The sequence below is a fragment of the Natrix helvetica genome, assembly GCF_964273705.1.
Source record: "Natrix helvetica genome assembly, chromosome: 1".
NCBI classification, from domain to species: Eukaryota; Metazoa; Chordata; class Lepidosauria; order Squamata; family Natricidae; genus Natrix; species Natrix helvetica.
In genome coordinates, this window is record NC_138548.1 from 273,630,048 (window position 1) to 273,656,316 (window position 26,269).

At 33.2% G+C, this 26,269-nt stretch overlaps 1 protein-coding gene across 8 annotated transcripts in view; it reads right to left on the reverse strand.

Moving 5' to 3' along the window:
- Positions 1-137: 137 nt before the first annotated feature.
- The window catches only part of TCERG1 (transcription elongation regulator 1), a 39,670-nt gene continuing 13,538 nt past the window's right edge, over positions 138-26,269 (reverse strand). For 4 of the 8 annotated variants that reach the window (XM_081936011.1, XM_081936007.1, XM_081936009.1 and 1 more), the window contains 16 exons: positions 24,284-24,346; positions 22,782-22,982; positions 20,322-20,437; positions 18,921-19,009; positions 18,474-18,634; positions 16,400-16,466; positions 16,044-16,179; positions 15,049-15,138; positions 13,174-13,292; positions 11,059-11,209; positions 5,546-5,710; positions 4,877-5,059; positions 4,502-4,681; positions 3,403-3,486; positions 3,152-3,252; positions 138-1,315 (listed from right to left, as the gene is read on the reverse strand). In XM_081936011.1, coding sequence (XP_081792137.1) covers positions 1,114-1,315; positions 3,152-3,252; positions 3,403-3,486; positions 4,502-4,681; positions 4,877-5,059; positions 5,546-5,710; positions 11,059-11,209; positions 13,174-13,292; positions 15,049-15,138; positions 16,044-16,179; positions 16,400-16,466; positions 18,474-18,634; positions 18,921-19,009; positions 20,322-20,437; positions 22,782-22,982; positions 24,284-24,346 — 2,108 coding nt within the window. In that variant the 3' untranslated portion in view covers positions 138-1,113. Of the gene's footprint in view, positions 1,316-3,151; positions 3,253-3,352; positions 3,487-4,093; positions 4,236-4,501; positions 4,682-4,876; positions 5,060-5,545; positions 5,711-11,058; positions 11,210-13,173; positions 13,293-15,048; positions 15,139-16,043; positions 16,180-16,399; positions 16,467-18,473; positions 18,635-18,920; positions 19,010-20,321; positions 20,438-22,781; positions 22,983-24,283; positions 24,347-26,269 lie in introns of those variants that run through there. The other 4 variants (XM_081936013.1, XM_081936008.1, XR_014173847.1 and 1 more) reach the window with 3 other exon arrangements.

Here is a 26,269-nt window from a genome sequence, read left to right on the forward strand (position 1 = left end):
AACTGTAAAGCAAAAAATGAGTATATTCACAGCAGTTTCAAATATAATTGATTTCCTCCATTTTAATGGAATTTCAGGTGATTATATAATTATATCTTTAGAATGTAACACACAATTACTAATATGTACAATGCATATATAAAAAGGGTTGGTTTATTGTAGTTCAAATACATAAACTGAACAATCCCAACATTTCAAAATTAAACTATAGAAACACAAGTTTAACATTCAAAACAGAAACATAGTTTACAAGAAATATCCAGAAAAAAAAATCCATTTTCTAATCCAAAGCAGATAAGAGACATTTTAATAGTAAATAAAAATGTTTTTGTACAACCATGCTGTCCTGGCAATTTTTTTTACCCCTGTGTATTTTCATTTCAGAGCAAAACATTACCAAACTATCAGGCAAAGCCACTTGATTGTGCCTAACCGGGGGTGCAGGGGGGCGGGGGAGGTGACGGGAAGGGGGACAGAGGAGAGAGCAGCCAATCAAGGCAGGCTTGTTAACTAGGTCAAATGGTGTTTATATAATTTGGTCACTGCACTTTTATTTTCCTCTCATGCTGTATCGGACATTAATGAAGTTAGTCCTGATTTATGCAGGAAAAGTCACACACGAGTAAAAGATTAGGCCCTATCTTTCCAGGTTTACCAAAGGGCACTATCTCACTATGGTCTTCTGCACTCAATAGATTAATCCTCAGAGTGCATAACTTTAGCTCTCCCATTAGGACATGTGGGTATTTTTACAGTTCTCAACTTTAAGTCATATGTCAATCTTCCCATGGCTTTACATGTAACACTATCAGCAAGAACACTTCCAAATGCTACCAATATCCAAGCCTTGTACATAGATATTGTATTGTTCTAGGATTGAAAAATCACTGGAAATAGTTGCATGGTTAGAATATTTGTCAGTCATGCAACAAAGAGAAAAAGCATAAATAATGCAAATATTCTCTCTGTACAGAGACTGCTTAATGTTCATAAATGTTGCTTCCTGGATGGTTTTGCAATAGGTTCATGGTAATGCATATGACTAGACCTGACAGATGGCTCATGCAATTTTCTTGATTTAACGTAAACCTTTTGCTCAAGAATATTTTATAATTATTTTGTTGTTCGCCTTGTAGGTTCTGAAGCTGTAGGTGGTGGAGGGGGACCTCTGCGATCTAAGTCATCAACATAGGATACGATGAGTTTTCGCCTTTCCTCTGGCACACAGTCTAGTACAAGATAACGTTTGTCATTCTGTAATATCTTTTCTATATCTTTTAGGTGTTGGTCAGATTCCTGAATTAATTTTTTGGATCTGCAATTAAGTATAAAGATTATCGTTATCATCAAATGAGTGGACGTTACACAAATGAACTAGAATTTGAGGGGGAAGAAATATTAGGTGGGAGTTATTTATAAAAATAATAACATGAGGATTAAAAAATTATCTGGGTTTCATTTAGGTAGGACAAGTGCTGAAAAAGACACATACAATAGCAGAGTTGGAAGGGACCTTGGAGGTCTTCTAGTCCAACCCCCGCCTAGGCAGGAAACCCTATACCGTTTCAGACAGATGGCTATCCAACATCTTCTTAAAGACTTCCAGTGTTGGGGCATTCACAACTTCTGGAGGCAAGCTGTTCCACTGATTAATTGTTCTAATTGTCAGGAAATTTCTCCTCAGTTCTAAGTTGCTTCTCTCCTTGATTAGTTTCCACCCATTGCTTCTTGTTCTACCCTCAGGTACCTTGGAAAATAGTTTGACTCCCTATTCTTTGTGGCAACCTCTGAGATATTGGAACACTGCTATCATGTCTCCCCTAGTCCTTCTTTCTCTTAAGCTAAACATACCCAGTTCCTGCAACCGTTCCTCATATGTTTTAGTCTCCAGTCCCCTAATCATCTTTGTTGCTCTTCTCTGCACTCTTTCTAGAGTCTCCACATCTTTTCTACATCGTGGTGACCAAAACTGAATGCAGTATTCCAAGTATGGCCTTACCAAGGCATTTATAAAGTGGTATTAACACTTCGTGTGATCTTGACTCTATCCCTCTGTTGATGCAGCTTAGAACTGTGCTGGCTTTTTTGGCAGCTGCTGCACACTGCTGGCTCATATTTAAATGGTTGTCCACTAGGACTCCAAGATCCCTTTCACAATTATTACTGTTGAGCAAGGTACCACCTATACTGTACCTGTGCATTTCGTTTTTGTTGCCTAAATGTAGAACCTTACTCTTTTCACAATATCTAAACACAATATCTAAACTATCCTAAAAGACTACTTCTTCAGGCCTGAAGTGAATTAAAGTATTAGGAGAGTAGGACTGTTAAAAAAATTGCTCTGTCATTGTTTATGCTCTATATACAGGATTAGGCTTCAGTTTTGAGAGCTATAATGTTTAAAATTAGCACTAATTTAAGATGTAAAAATGTAAATAGGGAAAAGAGTTGTCACGTTGTAACCAAACAACACTGTAGGAAACATATTCTCATAACCAAGTTATAACCAACCCATAGCCTAGTCCAGGATAATCTTTAGGATCAAACTGATCTCATTAATGTTTAGGCAGCATTAGGTAGATTTTTAGAACTGCTGATCTCTTAAACTTGAATGAAAGCAGGAGGAAAATACAATTTCTCTTGAGAAAGAGATTATGTATTGCCATACCATGATATCATAAGGAAGGTTTAAAAATCGTAATGCTTGAAGAAACTCTTTAGGTTTGGGGCCATTTTTTACTTACAAGACTGCTCTTCGGGAAGCAGAACACCTAGATCTAATTCAATGGTCACATATAAAGTACCTGCCTTTTCAATTCTATTAAGAAATAAATCCATATCATGCTGCATATATATTCCTAAACTTTTGTATAAGTAAAAGTGATTTAGTCCTCACAATGCACACACAAATTTCCTTGTGTTTCAAATGTAATATTCAATTCAATTTTCGGAAATATCAATGTTAAACACTATCAATAGTTATTCACTATCACTAACTCATAATCTGATACTTTTTGGAAAAGAGGATAAACCAAAAGTCCCGTTCCCCAAAACTACAATATTAACTAAGTATAATCCCATATTAGTCATTTAAGATAAAAACAATACAGAAATGAAGAAAGCCATTCATATACTGTATCTTATAACATACCTGTATGTTATAAATTTGGTCTCTTTCAAAAGTGTTCTGAAATCAGCTTTGGCTGTAATATATTTGTCTCTGATATATTCTTCAAACTCCCTTTGCTTTTTCTGCATTTAAAGAAATAGAAATAATCACTAGAAATTTCTGCCAGATTATATATTTTTTTCTTGAGAAAAAAAAATACAAAGAGGTTGTTGTTATATTTACTTTTAAACAGTAAGATAAAAAGCCAGGGCAAACCAGTACAAGTTTCTTACTCTGTCACTGGAAGAAAATTTAATGCACCTCGGATCTTCTTTAATTATCTTCTTTACTTCTTTCCATGTTGATGTTAAGGTAATCTTTGAAAGAAAAAAACAAAAAATTGCAGGTTTAATGAGCGAAGTATTTAAATTTTAAGTGTACAGGGCCATGAATAAAGGATTATCTGCAATTTAAAGCAGCTGCATCCCCATCTACCAGCAATCACAAACCTGTCATGCATCCCAGGAAAAAGCATGACTTTTAAAAAGTTGTGAATAGGCACTACACTCGTTCCAAGTCTTTTAGACTTAAGTATGAACTAGCACTAGTACGGGACGAATAAATGCTGACTATGGTGTCACAATAATAGAATATTTAAATAGTGCAAGATACAAGAACTCCCTGTTTTGTGAAGCCAGCTTCCACTGCATGGCTTTTACATACACATAGATGTGCTGCCTATTTTATTACCCAATGTTCCCTTTTTATATCTCCTCACTCCTTCATTGATGGAAAAACATAGATGGTTCTATTTCATTCAGGAAGAAATTACAGAAGGTGCTAATGGAGCTCACAGATCTATGAATCTGGTAATTTGCATGTTTAGCTGAATTTTATTTTACTGCCCAAACCTTTTTTAAAAGGATGATAATCTGGGATTATTCATTAACAGTATTTAAAATAAATAAAATGTGAGGCATTTACCTTGATACTATTTATATTAGTATATGCCACTGCACCTATTGGTAAGTTGTTTTAAGTATAACGATACATACAGGATCAAATCTATTCCCTCTCTTGCCAGTGATTGGTTCATACATTCCTGAGATCTCCAGCCCTTAAAACACTAAAAGGGAACAAAAATATGTTTACACAAATCCCTCAACTGCCTTTTTCCTATGGTTTAGCTCTAGAAGTAGAAGTGCAGTATAGGCTTGTTCTAATCTATCAGCAATGGTTTCCAGATTTTGTGAATCTTAAAATAATGGTTAATTGGAAGACACTAATTTCTCTGAAGAATAATGTCATTAAGATACAAACATAAATTGAACTAAGGAACCACAAAATTATGACATTAATGTTCGGGGAAAATATAAGACGTATTAGCCTTACTGATGAAGTTTCATCTAGAAGTTGCCGGAAATGTTCTTTTTTCTTCTTTGTAAGTGCCTCAATGTGTTCATTAAAAAGTTTTTCCTTCTCTTCTCTTTCCAAAAGGGAGCCAGATTCCCAACGATGATCTTTTCGGAGTGTTCTCCTTGTATCAGACCATGACACATCTGAAGATCGTACCTAGCAGAATAAAACAAATATTTCCTTACCATATACTGAAAAGTGTTGATACGATATACTAAAGCAACAGCTAATCTAGATTTGTCCCCCATGCGATACAATTGAGGAATCCATGTTCACACCAGTGTTGTCAGCACTTCAAAAACTACTTTCAGTTAAAATTCCACAATCAATTTTAATGCAAAGAAACCTCACCATATCAGATAAGAGCGCTTTGAAATTCTGGATAGCCTCTTCTCGTTTGTGCTGTTCTCGTTCTCTATCAATCTCTTTTGTCTGCTCTGAACGAGCTTTTTGAACTTCTCTCTCTCGTTCACGCAAGCTTGCCTCAATTCGTGCTTGTCTTTCCAGTTCCTTTTCTTTTTCAGAGTCTACATTCTGAAATACAACCCAAAGCACACATACTGCATTTATATTAGGCTAATAGATAAAAAGTACTAACAAAAATAAATTCAAGCAAAAAAACCCAATATACTTAAAAGTATGATGCACAATGACAGAATTATGATATTTGTGTTGCATCTTCTACAATCTTTTTCTGACTTAAAAAAGAGAACTATACAAAAAAAGAAAATTAAAAAATACCCTAACATTAATATACTAAATGGATACAAATATATCAAATATTCATTAAATAATAATAATGCTTTACCCTTTCAGAATGCATTCGTTCATTTGAAATTGTTATTTATTCTAGCAAAAATAAGATAAAAACACTAGTCTGAGAATACAAAGAATGCTGACCACTAATCAATTGATTTCTAAAAACAGCATTTCACAAAACAGTACTTCAAATTCTATACCAATTGATCCAACAGTGAAATACTAAAAAAATGGAAACAGCGTTGTCATTGACATACATACTTTGGCTATTTTTTCAATATATTGTTTAAAAAGATCCTCTCTTTGCGAAGAGCTATCCACGGCTTTGTAGCGAGGGTCAGTCTCTACTTTGTCCTTCACTTTACTCCAGCGAGACTGATTGTCCAAGTGATGATTAGATAACAGTTCAAAGAAGTCCATTTTAATCTATGATTTCAATTAAAAGACAAAAGAAAAAGGGGAGAAAAATAAAGTCACTTTGCTTTCCAAACATTCCAAAAAAGTGTTAAAAAGCAACAAACTTACCGCAATGAAAAATTAGTTTTATTAGAAGCTGAGTCATTAGAGTATTAAGGAACAGAAGTAATGGCTATGTTTACATGTATGTCAGAGAACTGCTTCAATACTAGGATATTTCTTAACAAGTTTATACTATGCTGGTATACCTTACTATTCTGTATTAACACTGGTACAATAAGTGCACAAACAAGCCAAGCTGTGAAGACAGGCCCGGCTAATCTATAATAGGCCATATATGTGCATGCTAAGAATAAATACATATAGCAAATTTCTGCAATCTGGGTATCATTTGGATCGGTGGAATTAGAACTTGTACAATTTTCTAGTCACTGCTGAGAACTGCAGTTTAACTATAATTGGATTAACTATTACCTATGGAAAATAACTATATTAATCTGGAAGGTGCATATATTGGGGAAGGCTGATATAAATAAATCATGTAATGAAAATATATAGATAAATATTATTGTGCATTTTTCCTCTTTAAGGAAATACAGGGAATGCTGCCTGAGTATCCACACTTGTACTGAGTTTCCTAGAATACATGGATGGGCAAACAGTACTTCTGAATACCAGCTATCACAGAAGCAATATTTGATGGGATATATAGCCTTGCCGTATTAATACATTTTTAAATACTGCATTCACTGAATTTCTGGTTTAGGAATAAAACATCAACATTTATATATGTGCAATAAAATCAATAAGTTCATCTTTAATGGACACTAGGGATAATAGAAGCTGGAGATTTAGTTTAAAAATCTGTTCAACGGTTACAGTTAAAATTTCACTGAAAGCTAATAAAACAATATGTGGCTGACTGAAGATTAAAACACAGAACATAGGTATATTTCTATTGTATTAGAATTTGATAATCAAATATGTGCTTTGATATGGATTTGCCATAATTTTTAAAGAAAATATGGGTAAATTATGACACCTTCTTTAATTGGTAAATAACTAGAAATCAGTAGATACAGAGCAGAATTCAGCCTACACTGATATGTTGCATAAAATAATTATTTTGCAAACAAAATATAGGTTTTCTTCTTTCCTATCCGACACTCTTAAGAATTCAAAGGGTTTTCTTCAACAGAGATGCTTGCAAAATCTTAGGATCTACATATGTATGTATATATGCATATATCTATCTATACACACATGCACCAAACATAAGATACATAATGGATGCTTCTGATACATCTACACTAATTCAGCTTTGCATTATAATCTATCTAAATGAATGGGTTATGGGTGCAGGGATTTTAATTGCAGTAGAGCAAAGAATTTTTTTTTAATGCATTGCAATTCATATCGTTCCTAATCACATGAATAGCTTATTCACACATAATAAAAACTATGATCCATGGGACAGAGCTTTTTACTGAGCTCAGTAATTTCATCCTGTTAATTAGCAACGGTCACCTTTCAGAACATTTACACTTTTTTTGGTACAAGAGAGAAAAGATTTTACCCTAGCTGCTACATTCAATGAATTAGCCTGACTACACTATGCCATTTCTAAGTCTTCCATACATCCAGAATTATATAGAGATATAATGATAAAGGTAAATTCCATTTTTAATGTGTTGTAATAATTTCCCTCTAGATTTACTGGGCTTTAATTTCCATTATTCTCAACCATGCTTACTAGGAATGCTGAAACTGCAGTCCAGTACATCCAGAAGCGCAAGGCTGGGAAAAGACACATTAAGAAAACCAAATCTTGTGCGCTTATTATTACCGCTTGATGCACCTTTACTGGTCAATTAAAATTTGCATTTGTGATTCCTTTTATCATTAGTTATAATGTCTATATAAAGGGCATAATACTAATAGTCTGTGGATATTCCTCAATATTGACATTTGGTTATTGGCATAGTATCCTCACATACAAGTACATCAATGAATTTTTTGCAGTAGAAAATCAAATTAAAGAAGAAAATAAATGCCTTGCATATAGCAATTTGGTAAATTGTCCATCAATCGCAGAAGCATATAATATAATTAAGAAGATTTGCAGCATCCTTATTTTTTTATGTGGCTTGGGTCCAGAGATATCTTGTTTTTTTGTGTTAGGCAATTTTATTTACTGTTCTTGATTTCACTGTCCTACTATAGCATTGGGAGTCTACCACGCACATTGGAAAGGATCCCTTGATCCCCAGATTGAGTTTTTAAGAGAGCATATAGTGCTATAGTGGGAGGGAGAGACCAGGAAAGTGTTGTATCAGCAAAGTTCCACTTTTCTCTCTCTGGATCCAACACAATATCTATTATTTCAAAGTTGAACTTAAACATATAAGTAGTATTGAAATATAAAGCTTTCTAAGCCAGAAGTAAGAAAATTACAGTTCTGCCCTATCTTTAAAATAAGGATAATTGAACAGGCACACTCATGAATAAATGCTACTTCTCTTATTTCTTTTTATATCAGCTCTTGAACTTAATATACTATGTCGGTAGTCAAATCAAAATAAAATGGGAAGATCATTTTAGAAAAACTTGGGATTTACAACTATAAAGTAAATCTTGTCCATCATTCACCCAGCATGTATCCCTGTTTCTATAGAAACAGAAGCTCTCATCTCCTAGCCATGTTATTTTTGTGACCCTGCTCCAAAAGAGAGGGAATAAAAGAGTCAAAAGCAGCTGCAGTATTCAGATCTAATAAAGGAAATCAATTCTGACAACTAATATTTTAATTTAGTATCATTGCTGAAAGCTCACAAAATTTGTAGTTTTCTGCAAGATATGTTACTTAAAACCTGTGCCACTTTGATTAAAGGAAAAGCAAAGCAGAAATCACACACAGATATATATATTCCTGCTTGGGGAAGAGAGTAAAGTGTTTCAAATCAAAAGGATAAGCTATGAAATTGTTTAGACAGGTATTAATCTGATAATCCTCTGAAGTAATTCCTTACTTTAAATAAGAGCAAGGGTCACATATTTTGAGAGGGCAGCATAATGGGGTGGATATAATAATGAAGAGGTTGATGCAATCTTTGCTTTCTCCACTTTAAATCCTGTTTGTTGGAAAGGCAAAGATGTTTCTATGATATGTGGTGAGCACCTCATTGCTGTCCCCTCCCACTCCATAAGCAATGTGCAGGTCTTCTTTCATATTATCCAAATCCTATGGTTAAGCAATAGAAGCTTTCAATGGAAAATCTTTAATCTATTTCAACATAAACATCTGACTGCATGATATACTATTTTCTTTCTTTCACCTTTAATTATTTTCTTTAATTTGAAGATTCTCTAGGAAACAGAATTGGAAAATATTGATAAGCAATTAATCAAAGCGTGCTGTTTCCAATCCTTACTTTAAAGTCTTTATGGAGAAATCATGCAATAAAATTCTTTTCTGATAAACTGGCTGAGAAAGCTTCACAACATTGTGGGGCACATTTCTTGTTAACATTTAGCTATTCTTTGTAAAATAAGAAAAGCAAGGCAGAAAATACTGTTGTGTATTTAGAAGGACTGGGGTTTTTTTTTTTTTTTGGCAGATTACACATTCTGGGTACAACTCTCATCACTTCACAAGGAAAAAAACTGAAAAAAATGTAAAGTACCGGAACTGCGGGAGGCTAAAGTCACCACACAGAGATACCAATTCTTTCCTCACTAGGGAATCCCATAATACTTTGCGTGTCAGTGATTGACAGCTGTCAGACTGAACTGATTGACAGGCCGCACAGCACAAAACTGTAAAATCTATCCACTTGTTACAAAACAGAATACATAAAATGGTTACAAGAGGTTTTGGGAGAAAAGAAATAATTAGTTTCAAATACAAAGATAAATGCAATATTTAACACAAAATATTACTGATGTTGTTCATGCAATATTTAAGAATTTATTGATGATTATGGCTAAGATGCAACAGTAATTTTTAAACTATAACTATAGAATAAAACAAACTATAGTTTAGGTTGAGGTTTCAGATTTCACATATTCACCTCTAGACAGCTGATGACTTTGATATTGTATGAAGACTAATTGCTATATCTATCATTGGACAAAGGATTGATCACTGGGCATTCCTGTTTTCTTGCTTTCTACCCACCTGAAGATCTCTAGGTGTACCCTCCATACACAAGAGGGCTCCCCAACTCTTCAGATCAGAGTGAGGGGAGTACAAGAGGAAAAGAGAATCCATTGATGGACACTGATACTACCATATCAACAAAGTAAAAATATTATTATTTTTATAAAGTAAATTGTGACTAAATTCAATAGGTTTTATTCCTAGATATGTGAATCTATGGCAATGCATCAGGAAATTTCCATTTGAATCTCTTATCTTCCATAAAATAAACCACAACGCCTTAAGCTAGTCATTCTTACTCCGAGTTCCTTATTTGCAATATCTTAACAGTACTTACATATCCACTTATAAGGGTGAACTGGAATACGATGTATAGAGCACTTCTGAACAATAGGCACAGCAGGAATAACAATTACAGTAATAGTAGCAAATTAAGAGAATAAAGTATAACTATTATGAAATTTATTTAAGACCTATAAGAAAATTCTTATTTTTTTAAAAAAAAAGTTGAAAAACAGAATATGTATCATTACGAAATGTTTATGAATGACAGCTTTTGCATGATATATCACATGTCTTTTTGTTACTGGGAACTTATATTGATTTCAATTAAAGGTTAGTAAGATATGTTTTTCCTTAATTCACCCAGTTAGCTGGGGCTGTAAAGAAAGCTTCTATACATTTTAATGTTAATACTGTTGAAAACATGCATGCATCTGCCTTCCCCAGTGATATGCACTTTGTCTCTTCAAGTGACAGTGCAGACAAATGACATTTGGAATTCATTAATTTTTGATAGGTGACCTTTAATTTTGATAACTAGCCAAACGAAAACATATTTAGTGAATTTTTTTAAAAAAACCCAACAACAGTAAAATATTAGCATTTAGGCAGAATGCCATTTAAAATCTGCCCACAAGGAGGTCTCAGAATCTGATATACAGAACTAAAGATTTGGTCAGCAATAGTTTGATTAGCAAGATGGGTAATTTAAAACTAAGTTCTTGATTCTGGAAGAAGGGGGCAAAATACTACATCTTCTAGGAAATGATGTTCTTCTGAGTTTAGATGCAAAATTCTGAGGCCAAAAGGCAGAAGTAAGTAGTGGAAATGGGACTTCCAGCAGTGGGAACCTGGAAGCCTAGCATGAGTCCCTCTCATTCGTACTGCTTTTATCATCTTCATATGAAAATCTTACCTTCTCTCCTCTGGTCTTCGAATCTTCTTTTTCCTTCTTTCTTGCTGTTGTGATAAATTCATTAAACAAGGCCTCTCGGTCTTTCATTTTTTCAATTGCTTTGAAACGTGAATCTTTAGCATGCTTGAATGCAAATTCACTAAAAGTAGTTCTGTAAAAAATGGTAAGTGTACTTGATTTGGCAGCTTTCTTAACTGGAAATGTATTCTAAACACAACTTTGTATTCTGCTACAAAGTGTGTGCTAAACACTATTACATAATTATCTTCCCTTCAGATATAAGACCAAGAGGTAAAATATTTATTTTCATGAAAAAAGGGCAGTCTTTTTGATTTCATCAAACATTTGCAAGGGCAGCCCTGCAGATTTTTGATTTATAAAGAGTATACATGTAGAATAAAATTTCCAGCAACCGCACAATACTTGTTGAATGGAAATTCCTTATTCACTGGTCCTGAAATTCAAGGTTATGAATTAAAAAATTAACAGTACTCATTTGCCATCCAATTGTACCAGGTGTGAAATTAGGAGCAGTAATCTGCCAAGCTTTACACTTTGTCTTCTTGTAGTTTTGCTACAAGATATTCTCACCTTCAGGGCCAGATTCCAAATTTCAGACGTGCAGTAGATATAATACTGCCACTTACCTTTAAAAAAAAACCATTATTGTGCTTTTTCCAAGATCTGATGCTAATCTGACCCCGAGATTACGTGAGACATTATAATCCTATGAATGTTTTCATCACAGCATGGAAATAATTAGACTTGGGAAATCCCGCCTACTGTTGCTGTAGGGTAAATTAAAACAAGAGAAGAATTTGGTAGCTTATTCTATTATTTAGAAGTGAACTTAAGCCTATGCTAAAGAAAATGACCTGCAAAAACAAGTCTGGGCATAAATTTGTAAGCACAGAAAATATAGAGATGACTTTCAAGGAATGCAAGTGTCCAAAGGGACATCATCATTACCTTGAACTAAAAGGGGGCAGGGGAAGCTACACTATAATGACAAGACATGCAAAAGTTATCTTATTTACTGATTATAAAAACCAAACAATAAGTATATAGTAATAGATTTGATGCAGACTACTTGCAGTGAAATTCTCCTACTGGAAGAAGTTAACATTTCCTTATATTTCCTCTTTCCAGCAGCAACCCCTCCTTGATTTGGGCCCTCCCATCAAGGAAAGAAGGCTTTCTATTCACAAAAGGACAAATCAGAGCTAACTTATTCTACACACTTTGAAATATAATTTGGAATTACTGAGATACAACTATACTAAAACAATTATATTCAAATTCAGTAATACAGCTATTCCAAATATTAAACTATTAAAAAATTACAATTTTATTGTATTCCAGAACTTCAATGTAAAGATATGCTTACTGATTCAAAATTCAGTTCATCTGTGTTCAGTGGAGCTTAATCCCAATTAACAGTATTAAGGATCAGAAGCCTAATCAAAGATGTCTTTGAGGATAGTAAGTCAATTCAAGCAAAATAAATACAACAACTGAAAATAAGCCAGTTGATAGCAAAGAACTGAGAGTTAATGCAAACTAATTCCTAACTGGTTTAGGTAAAATAAAATTGAACAGTTCTGCAAAATAATAATTACATACAGTCTAACAATGTATTAAAGGTATCCTGTGTACAATATGACTTATTTGAAGAAACCCACTTGGACATTAACAATAAAAGACTATAGCCAACTAGTTGAATGATCACATAAGTCTTTCCCTTTGTTGACAATCGGATGGCAAAAGGATCCAGGAATGTAGTTTGTTGAAGTAGATCAAATAAATTAAAAAAACAACACTATGTGGTATCATCAGCAGTTCTTATAAGGTATTCAGTATTAATACTGTAACGGGGAAAGTCCTCCACTACATTATATTTTCTATATTAGGATTGTCAATGGTTAGCTAAATTTAGGAAACATTACAGTATTACAGGCATGGTTTACTAGAGTTAGTAAATTCATCCTCATGAAACAGTCAGGATTCTTTCATTTTCTGAAAGTCAACGTGTATTAAGAGTTCAGGTTACAATTAAAACTGGGTATCATATAAAAAGCGTATGAGAGAGAGAGAGAGAGAAAGACACTGACTTACCTAGGACTAATCTTTGCTTCTTCCATCATTTTCTTGAAATCTTCTTTGGCCTGCATAATTTTATTTTTCTTTTCTTTGCGTTCTTCTTCTGCCCTGGTTTTTACATACTGATCAAATACCTGAATAAATAGTAAATATAATTTTGAGCATTATTGCAAGAGAACAAAGCAAAGACTAGGATTACCTATTTGTGATGATGTAACAAAATATCAAAGAATATAAAGGGTCTCCGTGCAGTGAATCTCAAACTCACTGAAATGAGTATCTTTCAGTAACGACGTTTACCATTATATAAAAAGCAGTTTTACTATTTTTTAATGCGACAAATTATAGTAAGAGAAAGAAACAGACTTAAACAGATGTTTGCTTTCAATAAGAAGAATGCATGTAAGTGTATTTGTCAAGGAAATTTTCCAAAAGTAATGGATTCCAAAGTCAGATAAATGGAATATGCTCAAATGTTCCTTCCTTCCTCTACTATCTGAAAATATTAAGAGATATCACGGGACCCTGACCCATGGAGTAGGCTGCAAAGCTGGAGATCAATATGGAAGCAGACCATTAAAACCTGAGCAGAAATAATTAATTCTGTAATGCAATAAATAATTGTACATTTATCAAAATAAATACTAGGTATCCTTAGCAAGCTTGCACAACTGCTTCAAATGCTGTCTATAGTTATCTCTGCATGCATACAAATGCAAAGAAAACACTCCCACTGTACCTGTCAATGAAAAAAATATGCTGACTGCATTCTTTGAAAAACCTTCAAAGCAACTGTTTACTTTTTGGGAAGGGCACAGCAGTTTTTACACTTTGAGAGATGCTCCTTTTGGGTTAAAGCACTCGTGAATTACCTATTTTCATTGCTTTGCACAGTACTAAGATTCTTCTTTTTCCTCCTCCTCATTTTCCTCTTCCTCCTCATTATTATTATTATTAGCATCATCAATAGTTGGGTAAGATAAAAGTTACATCTAAGATAGATCATATCATTTGGCATGGAAGATATACATGAAACCATCTTGATTTCGAGGTGGCTCTATTAATAACTTTTAGAGTATGTGTACATACATACACACATATGTATGTATGTATGTTATATGTTAGAAGATTTCAGTTTAAGATGCAGACAACAGACTCATCCCCAATAGCATGTGCCTGTCTTTAACAGGAATGTGACATGGCAGAAAACATCCAGCAGCCTAGATGGCTCCATTTGCACTACTCAGGTGACCCTGAGGACACAGATAAACCTCTCTAAAGGAAAGCAAATGGACAGCTGTCTGCAAGGAATATAAATCTTTCCATCCCGCCCCCCCATCCAGTCAGAGCTGAAGAAGCTTCTTGAATGAGAAGCAAAATGTCTTCAAAGAAAAAACAAGAAAGTCCAGCAGCCTCCTGAAAAAAGCACCTTTGGAACAACCATGAACTGAGAATCTCCATATCTAGACATATGTTAGAAGAATTTATCCTTCTTTGGAAAGTTTTTCATCTAACTACAGTAATTCAGCATCTTTTGTAATCAAGAATTTGTTTGTTGTTTTAATTTATTTCTATAGGTATTAGTTTGATGTAATTTATCTGAAATAAGTATTTCTTGTTTGTAACTATTCAAAGCCATACCTATGTAATTTGTTGAAGGATGAAGCTTCTATTTCTCAACAGAAATACTGTTTCAGAAGTTTTCCTCCTTCCTCTATAATTGAAAACTTCAGTCATTTAAAATCTTCCAGATATTAACGAAAGAAGTCCAATTGAAGAATAAATTGTATTGTAAAGAGCCTCAAACATTTACAACCTTTAAAAACCCTGGTTTTGTATTTTATTATATGAATATAATACATAATTTATTTAAAAGACCTTTTCTTTTACCTGTTTCCTTTCCTTGGGGTTAAGAAGGAGGTACCGGGGATCAAAAACAATTTTGTGTAGCTCTTTTTCCCATGTAGAAAAAGCAGAAACCTTTAAGAAATAAAGTGGGGAAAAGTAATGATTTTGCAGGCAATTAAATTCAGGCAAAAAGATACAAGTTGTGCAATTCTGCTTGAAATCTACAGGGCTTCTATTAGAAAGAAGCTATAGCTGAAATCTTTATAGCAGTTTCATCACTAATAGATGATGAACTGCAGGAAGTCAGCAGGGCCAATTTCCACACTAATTGGCTCTGAAAACGTCTACATAATTACAGAGAACTAACACATATCTAATTACTCATTAAAATGACCACTACTGTGTGACATTTAAAAACTGCTATATCAAAAGAAAGCCTTGAAGTTTTGTTCTTTCTTTGCTTTCTTAGGTCTCTGCAAAATGATCAGAAATTCTACTTTCTCCTTATAAATTGAAGTACTATGCACACAATCAACTCTGTAACATGTAAAAGTGAAGATTCTGAAAGCTCAACTAGATTCTGACATTTCATAGAAAGTGCACCAAAACCAGATGTTTCCTTACAAATATGCTTAGTTCTTAACCAAAGTGCATGTAGATCTTTCAAAAATGAAAAAATTATTTATTCCCTAACTGCAAACACTATTCATTAATTATGCAGTACTAAATGTGTTTTTGACAATGGTAATACGGGTAGATATGAATAAACAAGAGTGACTAATGTGCTTTGATTTCTGGTCTAAATCCAGACTGAAAAGAATCCAGATTATGTTTCTTTTAGTATTCTTTAACTGTAGAACAATCATTTTCTCAACAATAGGAGGAAAGATTGGAAGCCAACCATTTTGACTATTTTATATTAGAGCATATGGCAATTTATGTATCTCATCAATTTAGGAAATAGTCCTCAGAGATTGCATAAACAATGAAATACTTTGAAAAATTCATATAAATGTAATCTGAGAATTGTTTCTGACCCCTCTTTCCAGGAGCATGTCTTTGAACTGTTTCATTCGAGCCTCGAGAGGGACAATGGCTCTTTCTCGAGCAGCTTTAATTTCTGCCTCCATGGCAGCCTCTTTTTCCGAATCCATGTCTTTGTTATCTTCTTTCCTATAAAATAAAAACATATGGTAGAATTCTATTCATTTATTTATCAAAGTTGTATCCCACCAATTTCATCATTTTGGACCAATATTACAATTCAATGATCTGTTCTTTATACTCCGACAACTACTACTTCATTCTGTTCAGAAATAAGAAACAGTTAACTTAGCTTTATGGTCATAGAAAAGTTGATCATGTGCATTCTTCCTTTCATATAGAAACTTACTTCCGCTTCTTTGTTTTAATAGGCTCATCATCATTGGCTTCTTCTAACATTTCATGCTCATCTTTCACTGTAAAAGAAATACATTTTTTTTTACTTTGTAGATCATTCAAATGTATTAGTTATGCCTAATTAACATCCACATACAAATTTTAATGAACATTTCCCTCCATTTTCCCACAAGTGCAGATCTATTTTCTAAAAAATATCAACCAGGTTTTGATCCATTGGATGCGATAGGAATTGACAGACCGACTTGTCACCTGTCTGATGTTGTGGGCTAAGAGGCTATGACTAGCCCAAGTCACCCACCCAGCCTAGCCTGGTGCCTTAACTATAATTAAATCCCACATTATAAATATATCCCATATTATAATTAAAAGACAAAATACTATTCTACATTAGCAGCTTAGTATCTTAAAATTCAATATATTTCTTCAACAACATACAGCTCCAGTTAAAGTTTAAAAATCCACATACATTTTTTAAAAAAATGGGTAGCATAACTTCCAGAAGCTATTATTCTTTCCAAGAAAGATCCAAATCGATGAAAGGACTAATTGATACTACCTTTGAATTGAATTATCACTTGAACAATACAGAACTATTTTACAGGATACAAGGACCACCAAAGAAATAAAGGAAATAAAGAATTAATTAGTTCCAGCTAATTAATACAGGTAATCTTCACCAGTTTATTAATCTTCACCAATTAATACAGGTAATCTTATGACCAGTTGCTTAACCGGCGTTTGAAGTTATGACAGATCCTCCAAAAGCTACTTACAACCTGGTCCTGAAGTTACTGCTGCTGCAGCACCCCTGTAGTCATTTACCTGTATGTCTGAATCTCTCCCACTAGATCTCTATGGGCCTTGGTCTAGCTTTCCACCCTACCAGGACCCATACTCTCCTTCTCTCTTACCTTTTGAAGTTTCTCAGAGCTTGGGTTATAGAAGCATAGCAAGCTACTTTATTGCTGGGCTTTCCGGAAGGCCTCCATTTTCCAAGCAGCCACATTGAACTGTGGTAACTTGGAAAATGGTGGCCACTTCTGGGATCACACCACACTGCCCAGCAATGGAACAACTTGCTATACTTCATAAAAAGAGCTTTGCAGCCTTCTGCAGCATTCCACAGAAAAATCAGGTTTATCCTTTAGAAATACTTCTGGTTTAACTTCTAAATATAAGTGCCAATTTTGGCAGACTTCTTTTAGTCATCCAATGCTAACTAGGTCTGTTCCTTATACCACAATACAATACAATACTCTACATAGGCTAATTTTGAAGACATTTCAAAAAGGTCTTACAAATACATTAGACAAGCTATAATTTTAGTAGATTATGATTTCGTCATAACTGAGAATATTGTTTATAACCAATATAGCAACTTCAAAATCAGTGTTATTCTGCAATGAAGATGGCTTTCTCACCAGTATTTTGAAACAGTTGCAATTTCTGAATTATCTCCGTATAGATAATTCTCCACTCTATTTCATGTAGAGTGTGTTAACAATAGAGCAAATATGTGATTAATTCAATTACTGTAGGTTAGTAACCAGCGAAATCTGGGAAAACCAAACCCCAGATATAATCTTCAACTGCTGCTTGAGCAGGATCTTTCAAGTTCAGAAGGATAATCAACCTGGGCAACCAATGCCATTTCTGTCCCATAACATGACAGTATTAATGTTACTTTTAGGACCCTTTGTAGATGAATCACTTCTTTTCTCCATAAAAATGGATGGCTGAAGATTAAGCAAGGGGTAATGAGTAGGATGATTGTTGTTTAATATAAACTATTTTAAATGTATGTGTTAATCTTTACCTCATAAAAGCTTTAGCAATTTCCTGAATCAAGGTGCTCATGCTATGCCTGGCTATCTGAAGGAGCCATAAAGGGCACAGATCTAGTTTACAGGTATTAACAATTAATCTTATTTAATTCCCAAAACTGCAGACCATTCACAACTTTTTCTAATCTATATTATATTATACTCCTTCATATCAAATGCAAATTTTAAAAAAGTAACCTGTCAGAATTAATTGAACAAATAAGTGACTTTTAGCCTTACTTAGTTTTTTTCCTTCATCCATTCCTTTTTTATGGGGAGGTTCCTGAATAATTTTATCCACATCTGCTCTTCCTATTAAATCATCTGGTCGATCCCACATTGATAGTCTAGTGGTAGGGTTATAAAAGAAAACCCGTTCATCACCTGTCCACACCACACACCTAGAAAAATATATAGAGTATATTATATAATTGTTGCAGGGTTTAAATAATATTTAATTTTACATGAAAGTTAACAAGCAAGAAAATGCTTTTTATTTTAATAGACTATGTAGAGTAGAGTTAACAGTAATTTTAAGAATGTTTTTCTAATAATATATAAAATCTCCTTGAAGTTGAGTTCAACTCTCAGAAACTTGGTGCACTTGACCATTTCCTTTCCAATAAAATCAAAGTGGTTGGTCACTGCCTTTTCCACACAATCGATTTGAGAACAAAAGCTACATACCAGGGAGTACCAGGTATAGGTGTAGTAGCAACAGGTTTTGCTTTCTGAGCAGCTTTCTCTTCTTCAGTCATTTCTTCTTCTTTGGGCTCCTGGTGAGAAATATTAAGATTGAATATTCAGTCATTATTTATACAACACTAGCAAAGAAAGAACAATTACTTTTTTCCTACTATAGAGATGGGAAACATTTCTCCCACCATCTCAACATGTAATCTGTGAAATTAAAAGTTTCTCTGTTATCTCTACCAAAATACCTTGTATCAAGGACTGCATCTTCATTAGATATTTTTAACTTTTTCCACTGGAGAAAAGTGGGATTGCAATGAAACAAGAAATTAAGATGGTAGTTTCAAAATGCAAGTAGTCCCCAGGACTGCCTTTCCTCCACTTACACAAAAGATACCAAGCTGTTATTTTAGAAAGAAATCCCTAAAATCCTAACATTTAACATTTATCATATACATTTGCGTCTATACAAACTCTACATCTTGCATAGGATTCAGTTCATATTGCTATAATAATGATTACATAAATGTAACATAACTTGTGCAAGATCTAGTGTAAATAGTCACAAACAAAAATATTGGATCTGATATATGTGCAATAACAAAAAATGCTTTCACAAACATTGCAACCATTCTAAATTAGGTTAGATTAGTTAATTTATACTGAGACTGAATAAAAATTAAACACATTTCTGGAAAATGAGTTAGAGCTAAACCTTCTTTACATGAAGGAAACAAGTTCCCCCACATCTGGAAGGCTTCCAATCCAGTGCCCAATCATCACTAATTCACCACTCTTCTGTGAAAGAGTGCTGGAGTGCTTCTCATCACCATTTGGTACATTGCAGAATGTACCAAATGGTGATGAGAACTGATGAGGAAAATCAATAAAGGCTGACTTCTCACATGATCCACAGGAATTTCTAAATTCTATTTAGATTTTTTTAAAAAAAATAAGCAACCACTTAAACCAACCCATTATTAATTAAAATCTCAGCAATAAACCTACCAAAGACTTAAATAAATTTCATAAAATTTAAATTCTATGCTTCCAATATTCACTTTATTTGTACATTTCAAAATATAATTGGCAACTTTTCTATATATAAAGTACTGAATATGTAAATATACTCCCAATATCTGCAATTGCAATATTTTGGAACAAATTTTAACACTGCCCTTTGTTTCTTCATATAATCTATAATATTAAACAATACTTCTAAATAATATGATAATATATAAAAATATGCAGTTAGCATTAGAAACCATCTAAATGGCAAATAAGTTCACTAAATTATTTCAAGGTGGTATTAGTTTATATTTCTCTTGATGTCACTTTGTTATTAAAAGAACAAACAAATATCAAATTAGACTTTAGGTATACCAGAGCTTTTACCTCCTTTATAAGTTCCTTGATGGGTTCAATTTTGGGTTCTTCTTCTTCTGTTTCCATAGGCAAAGGATCTTCAACAGGTTCTTTAATGCTGTCCTTCATTTTTTCTTCTACTTTTTCTATGAAAAATGTATAATTTCTCTATTTACTTTCCATCTGCTGTACATATTTTACTTTCCACTAATATACATTCAAGCTCATTTTCTGAGCAAAATTATCAAAATCAGCTTTATACATCCCTCCCACCCCCAAGTTAAAGGCAATGAAGACTATGCTTTCAATGAGCAAAAATTCTTTAGGACAGAAGTTACATTGCAGGAAGCTATAATAACTAACTGGAAGAATCTCATTTTCCAGTTCTGAATGCTGCAAGTATTGTAATGATTGTTGTTGTTTTTTACTGTGGTCTTTTTTTATAGCCTTGTGTAGTTTGCTTTCACTATTTTCAATCTACACAGAATGCAACTGGTGCTTACTCTCTTGAGTTTTCCTACCCTGTTAAACAACTGGTACCTTAGCTTTTAAAACCAGATTATTTTACTGAATGAAGAATGAGTTATAAGATTTTAAGTTTCCTTACTGGAAAACACAGAAGAAATAGAACCCAGGAAATCATGATAGATCTACAGTTCTCAAATACTCAAGAGGCAAAAGAATATTAGCTAGCTAGCTAGCTAGACAGACAGATGAAGAAAAAATAGCAAAATCATGAGACAAAATTATTATTTTTAAATGAAGAGGAATATAGGACTAAGAAAATGTTGGCGAACAAGAGAAAAACCCAAAAAGCTACCTTCAGAGTACAACATCTATATATTAACTATACAAAATAATTTAAAAATGTCCAAAGCAAATTAGATTGCTCTACTATATGCAGTATAGTATTTACCAGTGGCAATTTGTCATTTGCATATAGCAGAGCAATCCTTGAAAAAAATTCATTACAACTAATGTATTGACTCCAAATTAACATTATGAAAAAAATAATATTTTGAAGAATTATTTTTAAAAGTTGACGAATGGAGTTGGCTAGACCTTTACATGCACAATATCAATACAGAATTCAAGATAATCACAGGAAAAACATGGTTTTAAGCACTATTTCAGATACCGGATTTAGGACCACATTTAATCCCCTCAGCCAACTCATTCATTTTCAAATTGCAACGGCAATGATTCTCGATAATGGGTTATTTGCAATGATAGTAAATACCAAAGTTACATTAAAAATAATATTCAGATATGAGCAATTACATATATAGGAATGGCCAAATTAAGTCTATAGAAATGTATACATACAAATTTGCTATATATTTCTATGAGGGAAATTTACTGATGAAAAATAAGTATATTCACCAAACATCACTCACAGAAGTATTAGCATAGCAATAGATTTTTTGGGAAAACCAAGGAAGGAATACACAAACACAAATTGAGTTTACTTATTCTAATTGATAAAACAAATAACATTCTGAAAAAAATGGTCTTTTATTAGCATTGCAATGTAGTAAAACATCAAACTAGATAAACACTTCTATAGTAGTTATTATTGGCCAAATTCTTCATTGAAGACAATCTTCAATTGTGATGTCTCTTTCCTGCTGCTCATTAATGCTTTGTTCAGTTCCCCCTTCGCAAATCATTCAGTTACTGCAATCATTATACTACCCAAAAAGACATACTATGTTTTCTAGCTCTATGAATATTTACAGCCGTAAGTCATACATCAAAAACAAAGTGTCTACTCTAAGGACTGCAGAATAATAAAAAAAAAGATGTCATTTACTTGTGTTAGTTACAATTTTTTTTAACGGCAAATTGAGATGCTTTGAGAAATAGTGAGTGGCATCAATATTTTTGGCAGTGTCTTTGTACCTTGCAGAAAGGTACAAATATATTAACCACTATACCAAACAGTTGATTTTATCCACTTTCTAGATATATTTTGGATTTATGAGACAAAAACTGAATTTCAAGGAAGAGAAGGATAAATGCTTAGCAGTAAAATAAATAAATCTGAAATTAGGCCCCAAGAAAATATAGTACAGGAAAGTGCTAGACATTACTGTCTTCAATTGGAGTGAACCAATTAAAAATTGGTGAATAGCTTTGTCAATTTTGTGAACATAATGAAATTATTAACAATCTGAATCATCAGTGAAGCTTCAAGAAAGAAGGCAGAGTCATCCAAGATGCATTCGACATTTTCTTCAAACTTCTCACTCATCCAATATCATTATAACTGTAAACCAGTAAACCCGCCCCCTTCTCTTCCTTGAACCGAAGGTTATTGATGGGTTTTCTTTTTACAAGTGCATTTTCAGTTTTAAAACCACTTATTGTACATTTGGTTTTAATAGATATCTTATCTCAGAGTCCATAAAACTGAGGGTTCACAGCAATTTGTCTTAATTTTCTGAACCAACTTTCATTGTAAATACAAACCAAAACTAAACACTATACCTTTCTCTTTTAGTTCTTGAGGCTTCTCCCATGTTGATTCTAAGGTCCTATTATTATAGTAGTATGTCTTCCCATCTGCTGTTTTGTACTCTGTCCATTCAGAGACTGCTGTTGCTCCAGCCAATGCAGCAGGTGAAGCGGCAATAGCAACCTGAGGATGGATCATAGGTACAATAGGAGGAGCCATTCCTGGCAAGACACCTACATAAGAAGGAGCAATAAAAAGGCAAACACTGATGAAAAGTAACTCTATTAATTAAAACCACCAACCTAAAATCAATATATAAAGCAACTGAAAACTGAGCCATTACTAATAGTTCATATATTTCTTCTAAATAGTAAAGTGTGCTTCCAGCACAAATTCTAATTACTATCATTCCTTTATTTCACAACCACCAACTTCTAACACAAAGTATAGTCAAGCATTCGACATACCATGTGAAGCATTCATGTTTAAACAGTTTTCTAATGTTTACATTATTTTTTAGCATTAAGCAAGTAAAAATTATTTACTCTCCTTGAAAAGTAGCACTTTCAACATAACTAAGAGTAGTAAAGTTTAAAAAGCCAACCACTGCACAGTGAATATCAGTAAATAATCACAGTGCTTTTTTTCCCTAGCTAAAAGTATGTGATTTACCCAGTTTTATATATGAAAGCACCATGAAAAAGAAGAAACACTTATAAGTTTCATTTTCTACCAATGGTAGTAACCATTTATAGGAATTGCTATTTTTTCTCTTTTTTCAACTTGAACTGGAAATATTCCAATTTTGATAGATAGCCTCTTTGTAGTCATTTTTAACAGGAAAAATATTTCTGTTGAAGATTAACTTTACAGTATTTTATTTCTAGACCTGATCTTTACTTAGAACGATTTTGGAATACTTAGTACAATTTTAGATAGCTGTTGGATTAAATAGTGATAGTTTAATTTGATGAATAATATTATGGTTTCTTTATAACTGTGTTGCCAATTAAGAATTTTTCTTTTATGCACCTCAATGTAAAGTATATATGTTAAAAAAAATAGGCTTAGTGCCACATAAATCTATGTTTATGTTTATTTATTTTTAATGAAATATAGGTATGTAGAACAACCTTCATAATATTGGTTTAAACTCAGACATATACATATATACACAAACACAAACACACTAACATGCAAACAAGATCTGGTCACTGTACAAATGGCAGGAGAGGGAAAACCAAGCACTGTATCCCCATAAAGAAAAACAAAAATAAAACATGGACATGGAAGAGATTCACATGAGTAATTTTAACTTGCAGAAAATCCATACTACAATAATAAAACTAATAATTTCAGTTAATTGGGAGAGTTTCTTGCTGGCTACATGTGAAATCTGTACTTATAAGTATATTTTGAAAATAAAGATAAATATTCAGTTATTTGGGAAAAAGCAAACAAAAGGTAAAACAACAACATTCACTACCATGCCAACTTACAGACAAAACAGACTAAGATGTTTTTAAAAAATTACCGGTCTTGGTGGTAGCGACTGTCTTTACATACGGGCAGCTGACTATTTGCATCATTGCTACACCTGTAAAATGGATAAGCAAGCATGTTGGAAAGCTGCCACTGTATGTCAGCTACCACTGGGAATCTGAGCAGTATCAATTTTCTGCTAGAAATTTAGCATGCCATTTTTTTCCAATGGCAACAAGAAATAAGTAGGAAGATTTACAGTCAGTTTTGTGATGGTATTTTGTTAAAGTCATGCCAGAAAATTACTGGTTTTACAATAATCTTGCTTTATAATGAGTAAGATTTGGAAGACACCAATCCTTCTTAAAAAAAAAAAATCTAAAAATGACCCAGGGGTTTAAATTCAATGAGGACACACTTTTTCACCTCCTTACAAAGCAATGCTATGAGACTAAATCATACTTATTCTGCTCTGTTTACATAATTTTAGCAAGCACTTAGGTAAGAACAGCTTATACAAATCAATTCTCTGCATGATTACTTTGAAATAAGTGTCATATGCTCAATAGGGCTGTTTTTAAATGTTTACTGAACTGTTTTATATTTAACAAGAACAGAAAACTGGTGATGAGAAGCCAAAATGTGATTAGAAGGTCAAGAAGTATTAGTTTGGAAGGTGGGGGGAAAAGACCAGATTGAAGACAAGGAAATAAACTGAGATAAAATGTGATAAGATAAAAAGGGTGAAATAAAGAAAGAGAAAAGCTGAGTTGATGGCTCATTAGCAGCCTACATTAGCTCTGTCTCATAATTTTTTTCACCTCAAATATCTCATCTAAATTTCAAATAAGCTCCCTAAAATATGGAATCTTCTGCGAATTACTGAGCAGTAAAGATAACTGAAAAGATCTGGTTAAGCATATTTGTTGAAAGGAACAAAGTTGATAAATGTTTTATATTTAAAAAACTGATTGGCAGATCACATAGGCATCCAATAATGAAGGGAGGAAATAATATACAGAATGAGTTTCCACACAAGAGATTATTTAAAGAAGATAATTGCAACAGAGGTATAGTTATTATATCTCCTAACACTTATTATGAAAAATTGGGACTTTCTGAGTCTTTCCCCTCCACATATTTTTACCCCATCTATTATTTAATAAACAAGAAATATTCAGTTCCAGCAGATACAAAAAATAAATAAAACTAAATGCTTCTTCACAAGCGTCCAACAGAAAATTTTAAAGTATCATCAAATTGATCCAGAACCTGTATTAACTGCTAACTATCTTTTCTAATTGACTATGGGGATTCTCAGTCATCCTTCATTTTACTGAAGAAGTGAAGAAGCTTCTTGGATGAGAAGCGAAATGTTCCAAGAAAAACAAAGTCCAGTTATTTGGGATATATTTGGGATATTTTTTTCTAATAAGGGATATTTTGGGGACATTTTTGGTAATAAGATGCAGAACCTTTACTTCTGTATAAAGCAAAACTGTAAAGATTTTGAGTGTATGCTAAATTGTTTGAACAACTCTGAAAATATACTTTTATTAAGAACAAGCCCTTTTCATTTAGAGGAACTTACGCCCACGTACACAACTGTGCTTAAAAGTTATTCCAAACAAATATGTATGGAAGACTATTGAATCTGTACAAGATTTTCTTTAAAAAAATAAGTGTCATCTTTGGCATACAAATCTATAGCTATCTTTTACAAGAAATATTCGAAGATCATTTACATTTATAAATACTAGTATAAATTATCCTACACTGGTTTTTAAAATCTGCAGTTGTAATTACACAAGAGAGAGACAGTCTGACGTAATGGTTAAGGCACCAGGCTAGAAACCAGGAGACAGTGAATTCTAATTCTATCTTAAGACACAAACCAGCTAGGTGACCTTAGGCTAGTCCCTCTGACTCTCAGCCCTAAGGAGGCAAGAACAAACCCCTTGCAAAATCTTGCCAAGAAAACTGTAGGAACTAGTCGAGGCAGTCTCCAGGAGTCTTTAGTGACTCAAAGGCAAAATAT